Source organism: Microtus ochrogaster, chromosome 10 (assembly GCF_000317375.1).
Source record: "Microtus ochrogaster isolate Prairie Vole_2 chromosome 10, MicOch1.0, whole genome shotgun sequence".
In the NCBI taxonomy this organism is placed as follows: Eukaryota; Metazoa; Chordata; class Mammalia; order Rodentia; family Cricetidae; genus Microtus; species Microtus ochrogaster.
In genome coordinates this window covers 72366694-72374173 of record NC_022016.1, presented here as the reverse complement: position 1 = coordinate 72374173, position 7480 = coordinate 72366694, and the positions used below count along the sequence as shown (strand labels likewise).

Genomic DNA, 7480 nt, shown 5'->3' with positions numbered 1-7480 from the left:
CAAGCAGTGTTTAAAAGAATACAGTGTCTGTGTAATTATTTTGGGGCATAAGCTAGCCGTGCGGGCAGCCGGGTGGCGGGAAGCAGCCCACTGCTCGTATTACTACAATATACCAGTAGTTAGCATATAATAATTAAAATTAGAACTGAGTTTATTTAAAAATCTGTTCATTTAAATGTCTTAAACAAACAAAAAAACCTCAAGGATTTGGTCTAGAGTCTTCCAATTCCTAGGCCAAGCACTCTACCACTGAGCTACATCTCTGCTCCCTTCCCCCATCTCCTTTTATATTTTGACATAAGGTCTCACTAATTTCTTTTGTAGCTGAAGCAAGCCTTGAACTTGTTCTGATCGTCCTCTGAAGAGCTAGGATAATAAGTGTATACCACCAAGCCTAATAGTAATCTCTCTATGCACTTTTATAAATGTTCTCAGTGTCTAGTTTAATCAAATTATCAATCTAATTCTCAATTAAATTCTTCATTTAATCTTGCAGTTTTGTTTATTTTGGGTTTTTCAAGACAGGGTTTCTCTGTGTAACAGCCCTGGCTGTCTTGGAACTCACTTTATAGACCAGGCTGGCCTCAAACTCACAGAGATTCACCTGTCTCTGCCTCCCAAGTGCTGGGACTAAAGATGTTCTCCACCACCACCAGGCTAATCTTGCAATATTTTATATTAGTTAAAGTTCTTGAGGAAAATCTGAACTCAGGTAAGTGGCTGAAAAATAAAAGAGTACTTAATAGCTATCAGATAATAGTAATATTCTTTGATACTAAAACAAAGCCTAACCTGCCAGCTTATAGTTTGCAATATCAAATGAGAAAAAAAAATCAATTAACTTCTGTACTTTATCACACTATAGGGATATAATGTTTTACACTTTAAGAGATTCTTATATGTCTGCATACTTCTGTCATATCATTGAAAGATCTTGCATTACTGAACTATACAGATTTCTTACATTTCATTTTACACTGTCAAAAATCATATTCATTATTATCCATACTAACTTCATCAGAACATCTTTAGGTCTTGAGAAACCATCAAACCCCAGGAGGCAGGCATAAAGTACTACACAGCATCTGGAATTTTGATTGGGAACTCAGATTTTATCACTGACCATAAATGTTGCTGGTTGTTTTCCTTGAGGTGACAGACCCACTTTGTTCATTTTTAAGGAAATATTCCAAGTCTGAATATCTGTATTTATTTAAGGCTAGAGATGAATTAGCTGGCCCCAGGGTCACATAGCCAATAGTAGCAGAACTGGCACTGGAGACCAGGGTTTTGGAGTCTTTGTGTTATATTGCCCCATGTCTAAATTATTCGGGACTTACTAAAGCATGTTCTTACAATAGTGTATATGGTGTTTTTCCTAGAGAACATGAATGGTTTAAACAGGATTTGCCCAGTTATCTATTTCCTGAAGACCCCTCCTATGATGCTAACGTCATTGATGATGAGGCTGTGAAAGAAGTATGTGAAAAATTTGAGTGTACAGAATCAGAAGTAATGAACAGTTTATATAGTGGTGACCCTCAAGACCAGCTTGCGGTGGCTTATCATCTTATCATTGACAATCGGAGAATAATGAACCAAGCCAGTGAGTTCTACCTCGCCTCTAGTCCTCCAACTGGTTCTTTTATGGATGACAGTGCCATGCATATTCCCCCAGGCCTGAAACCACATCCTGAGAGGATGCCACCTCTTATAGCAGACAGCCCCAAAGCACGGTGTCCTTTGGATGCACTGAACACAACTAAGCCCAAATCCTTAGCTGTGAAAAAAGCCAAGTGGCATCTTGGAATCCGAAGCCAGAGCAAACCATATGATATTATGGCTGAAGTGTACCGAGCTATGAAGCAGCTGGATTTTGAATGGAAGGTAGGAAATTACAATGTACTAAGGCTGTGTGAAGAGATTTTTTTTTTATATATAAGTTTTTTAAGCAGTTGAGTATTGAGGTCCACATAAAGTTGTTTTTTATTTAGAAATAATTGTAGTGGACTTCATGTTTTTGATAGAAACAGTTCATTCTTTTAAACTAGATAACACACTATCAAAACATAATAAAGAAAGGCTAAAGGACTGTTGATGCTGGGAACATATTTTGAGTTACAGAATAGCATTCTTGTCCAAGTAATCAAAATTATCTGAGAAAACAGCCCACCTGTATCATAGCAACATTTCTGAAATCTGAAATCTTGAAAGGCAATTTCTTCTCACCTTTTTCAGGGTGTTTGTTTTCTTTTCATGCTTTTTTGGCACACATGGTCGATGGCTATGGCAGATAGTATTCAATATATATTATGTTCTCAGGTCTGTTCATTCTGTCAACAAGCAATTTCTCCAAGTTGAGAAATTCTCTTATCTGATGTTTTTCATCCTTGGTTTGCTAGTTCTTTCCTCACTGCTGGGACAAAATCCCTGACAAAGGAACTTAAGGAAGGATGGGTTTATTTAAACTCCCAGCCTGAGGATATAGTCCATCCCAGAAGGAAGCCATGGAGGCAGGTGTGAGACAGATGTCTGCCACGAGCAGAAAGCCATGAAGGCTGGTGCTCAATCCAGACTCCAGCATATAAAACAGTGCTGCCTACATTTAGAGTAGACTTTCCCACTTCAGATTACCCCATCTAAAAAATTTCTCACAGACATGCCCAGAGGTTTGTCTTCTAGTTGATTGTAGACCTTGTCATGCTGACAGTATTAACCATCACAAGCCCTCCTCTGTCAGCTTGATACCTGACCATACCATTTCCGATCTGTAGCCTCCATCTCTTCTCCCCACAACCATGGCCATCTCATGGTATGAAATGCATTCAGCACGACTTCAAAGGTCCGTAGTCTTTAGTGGTTCCAATGCTGTTGAGTTTTAACTGTCACACTTGATTATGGTGTATTTTCTTACTATCAGCATACATTTTACTTTTTCAAGTTAACATTTTGTTGCAGCTCAACTCTTTGAATATATATGGGGTCATTTTTAAAATTTAAGATATCCCTTCAACTGTTATTCTTTTCTTGAAGGTGATTAACACTTAATTTTTTATTTTACTTATTTTGTTTTTACAAGACAGTACAGGGTCTCACTGTGTAACTGTGGCTATCCTGGAACTCACTCTGTAGACCAGGCTGTCCTGGAGCTCATAGAGATCCACCTGCCTCTGCTTCCAAGTGGTGGGATTAAAGTCATGTGCCACTTTAACTGGCCTATTTTAATGTTTTAAAATTAAGATAGTTCTTTAACAATTTCATATATGTAAGGAAAGAATTCTTGCTATTCTCCCAACTCTCTATTCTTATATGCCTGTCCCCAGCTCTTCCCTACTTGTCCCTTTCCCTATCTATGACTTAAGGTTTTGGTGTGTGAGCCATTAAAGGGAAAAACATTCCAAATTTATCACATAAACATTCAATACATTTTAATAAATCAATTTTAATTTGCTTTCATTTCATTATTTTACATGATTAAATAAGATAACATTTCTTAAATAAATTCAATCTCCTTTTTCTGAAGCAAGTTTATTTAGTTAAATAAGATTTTGCTGGGCATAGTGTCTCATGCCTGTAACAAACACTAGCACTCCAAGAACCTGAGGCAGGAGAATTTTTATGGACTCAAGACCCTGTGTTGGATTCTGTCTCACTTTATAAGCATGTAAATAAAAAAGATGCCAACATTTTAACATATCCAGGGAAAGAATCTAGAAACTAATCTAACCCATTCTGATAACCAAGTGTTGATGGAAGCCGTTAGTTTGTTCCCAGCTGCCCTGACCCTACATAATCACACAGAAACTATATTATTTGTAATACTGTTTGGCCAATAGCTTAAGCATATTTCTGGTTAACTCTTATATCCTAAACTAACCTATCTCCATTATTCTGTGTATTGCCACATGGCTGTGGCTTACTGGGTGAAGTTCCATCCTGTGTCTGTCTCCAGCAGGGCTACATGGCTTCTCCCTGACTCCACCTTCTTTCTCCCAGCATTCACTTTAGTTGTCCCCCCAATCCCACCCCCACCCCCACCTAGCTCTATTCTGCCCTATCACAGACCAAGCCAGCTTCTTTATTCACTAACCAATAAAAGCAACACATATACAGAAGGACTTCCCACACCAGCCCAGAATCTTTTCATTTGATCTGCAGTTTTACATTATTTTTGGGATATCATGCTGTTGGTGTTTTATGACTCTACCTGATTTAAGCCACTGTAGGCAGAAGTTTCTGTCTTGCCTTAGTCCCACAGCCATTCAGTCCCAAAGAAACACACAGAGGGTTATATTAATTATGAATTATTTGGCCTATTAACTCAGGATTATTATTAGCTAGCTCTTATAACTTAAATTAACCCATAATTCTTGTCTATGTTTAGCCAGTTGGCTTGGTAGCTTTTCTCAGAGAGGCATTCTCATCTTGGTTCCTCTGCGTCTGGCTGGTGACTGCATCTCTGCCTTTCCTCTTCCCAGAATTCTCCTAGTCTGGTTGCCCCACCTATACTTCCTGCCTGGCTACTGGCTAATCAGCTTTTTATTAAACCAATATGAGTAACAAATTTTACAGTGTACAAGAGCATTATCCCACAGCAAGCCACTAATATTTAGCTCTGTTATTCCTTCTGCTCCCTATTTATCAAAACTACTGAAGCAAAGGTTACTAAGATTATTATTAATACTCTAGAGCAGATCCATATCTGGGTTAAAGGCTAGACTCTATAGGATCTGAATTTTTACAAATGGTATTGATAGTGGGATTAAATATTCCGAATTACTTGTGACATAGAAGAATCAAGCATAAATCCTTCTCTCTCACCCATGTTTGGTTTTGTTATTTTTTGCTAAGATGGGAGACATTGTATAGTTTTAAGTTTTTATTTATTTCTGGTTTTAGGTAGTGAATGCCTACCATCTTCGAGTAAGAAGAAAAAATCCAGTGACTGGCACTTATGTGAAAATGAGCTTGCAGCTTTACCTGGTTGACAATCGGAGCTATCTTTTAGACTTTAAAAGCATTGATGGTAAGGAGTTTGCAGGGATGAGTTCTGAGAAGAAAAACTTGGCACCGTTTGACCTGCTGTCATAATCATCTCAAAGACATGGTGTGTGGGGTCTCTACTTCTTAAAGTAGATCTAACAAAAATGTAGGTGAAATTAAATATGGAAAATGGCCTAAGATGGAAGCTGTCTTCAGATGCCAGCATGCTCACTTTTATTTCGGTGGAAGTGCTGCATCCTGTGTTGAGAAGGATTAGGGATGCATCAGCTGTGGAAATGTTGTGAGTGATTGGTTGGTAACGTGTGATGGCTGTGGAAGGGCGAGATAGCGTCTCTTCCACTCCAAACACCGAACATCACAGTCCTTACTAAGCCCCCGTGCTCAGGTTCCTTTACTTCCCATTCTCAGTGCAGCAGCTTCAGGGACGACTTGGACGAGTGCACTTGCTCCATTCACTGTTCTTTGATCTTTCAGATGAGGTGGTAGAGCAGAGGTCTGGTTCCTCAACACCTCAGCGGTCCTGTTCTGCTGCTGGCCTGCACAGACCACGGTCAAGCTTTGATTCCACCACAGCTGAGAACCACTCACTCTCGGGTTCCCTCTCTGGCTCTTTGACTGGAAGCACTTTGTCTTCAGCTTCTCCCCGCCTGGGCAGTCACACCATGGATTTTTTTGAAATGTGTGCCAGTCTGATCACTACTTTAGCTCGTTGATAATCTACCACTGGTTTCTGTCTTTCTGTTACTGCACTGTGAAAATCACATATACTCTTTAAATTAGTATCTCACTTTTGGGTATTACATACTCTGCAATATGAATTGATGTGAATATCCCCAGGTGACATGCCATGTATTGAAATTACCAGAAACACAGAAGTCTGGCACTTTGTTTACTTTTTAGAACTCTATTATTCTACTGTGCCTATGATAAATTTGAATATAGGTAGTACCTTTAATGGATGAGTACTGATGTTTGCTAATTCATACTTGTGAGTTCACTACACATGATGAGCACCCTTCACTGATGAATCAGCTAATTTAGGAATGGTGTGTGTGGTACCTTCTTCCCTCATGTGTAGTGCACAAAAATCCAGTTTGCTTTCTAAATTTCAAAAGATGTTAGACTATCTAGGCACCCAGTTTTCTTGTACAAGAAGATCAAGAAATAGAATGTGCTGATCAAATATTTAAATATAGAAATCTGAAAAGCCTGTCCCCCTAAATATTAGAAACCAAATTCTTTTTAATGGTTTCTGAAAATACTGCCTAGTATTAGCCAGAAAGACTGTGTTTCTGTGAACAGGTGCCCAGTATCTAGACTTTTCAACATTTGTACAAGGCCCTAGTTAAATCCCACCACCACCAAGCAAGACAAAACCGTACAAAAATAGTACACAGTTAAATGAAACAAGGCAAAATACCAACAACCCCTTAAAGGAAATTCTATTCTGATCTTCTATTTTGTGTTTATGGGCCTGGGGTAGGGCTCACATGGGGTGGGAGGGCCAGGAGGTTATGACCTTCTGACGTCTTCACTAATTCACTTGAGGTTTAAGTTGTTATTGATGCCACCTCCTTCCTCAGTAACCATTGTCTTTGTTCATTGGTTTTCAATCTTTTGTTTCCTTTCTTTAGTCTTTAGTTCAAAACCCTGTTTTGTCCTTAGGACCTTAGTGTACTTCCAAAGCTTATCTGCTGTGACCTTCACTGTTGAACCTGATTGGACAGGGAAGCCTTAAACATTTAAAGTATTTTCTCCTGGAATAAGTATATGTGTTGTTTACATATATACATGTATGTATTGACACATCAGTGCTTTTAATCAAAAAGAACCAAACTTTTTTGTGCAAGTTTTTTTAATTTAAGATAAAAAATACTATAAAGCAGGATAAAATTAATTGATTATATTTTGTTTTAGTAAAAGTATTTTTAAATTATGTACAATTTAATAATATATTTATTCATTTGTTGTATTTATGTTGTGATTAACAAATCATTGACCTGATTTATCCTAGGAACTATTAAGCTCTTGAAAATGAAAGAAGCATTGCCTTGACAGGTTTCTCTTTACCAAAAATGGTTTATTTTCAGTCTACCAAGAAGAGCAATGAGACTGTGAGACTAAGTTTCTCATGTGTTCACGGAAGACAGGTTTATCTGTCTTTAAATAGCTTTGAAATCATGAGTTTGCATCATATCACATCAGATAATTTTGTAGTTCTTTTAGAAAATGATGGTCAATACTTATCACTCCAGTTTTCAGTATCAAAATCTAAAGGACCCTTTCTCCAATTTGAGAAAGAGGGTGGGTGTACAATTAAGGTAACTTGTGTTTTTAATCTTTGAAAGATTGCCATCTTGTGGCAATAGATGGTAATTTTAGTAGTTATTTTAATAGCAATATTTAGTCCTGTTTTGTCTAATGTGTTTTATGGATGTGGCATAATTTTGACTTCTCCAAATGTATGCATACCCCT

General features: G+C 37.9%; 1 protein-coding gene across 4 annotated transcripts in view; it reads left to right on the top strand.

The window, feature by feature from the left end:
• Prkaa2 (protein kinase AMP-activated catalytic subunit alpha 2) overlaps positions 1–6886 on the top strand; it is a 58064-nt gene extending 51178 nt beyond the window's left edge. For 3 of the 4 annotated variants that reach the window (XM_005353497.2, XM_026782306.1, XM_026782307.1), the window contains 3 exons: positions 1383–1887; positions 4900–5026; positions 5479–6886. In XM_005353497.2, the coding sequence (XP_005353554.1) occupies positions 1383–1887; positions 4900–5026; positions 5479–5717 (871 nt within the window). In that variant the 3' untranslated portion in view covers positions 5718–6886. Of the gene's footprint in view, positions 1–1382; positions 1888–4899; positions 5027–5478 lie in introns of those variants that run through there. The other variant, XM_026782308.1, reaches the window with a different exon arrangement.
• The last annotated feature ends 594 nt before the right edge of the window (positions 6887–7480 follow it).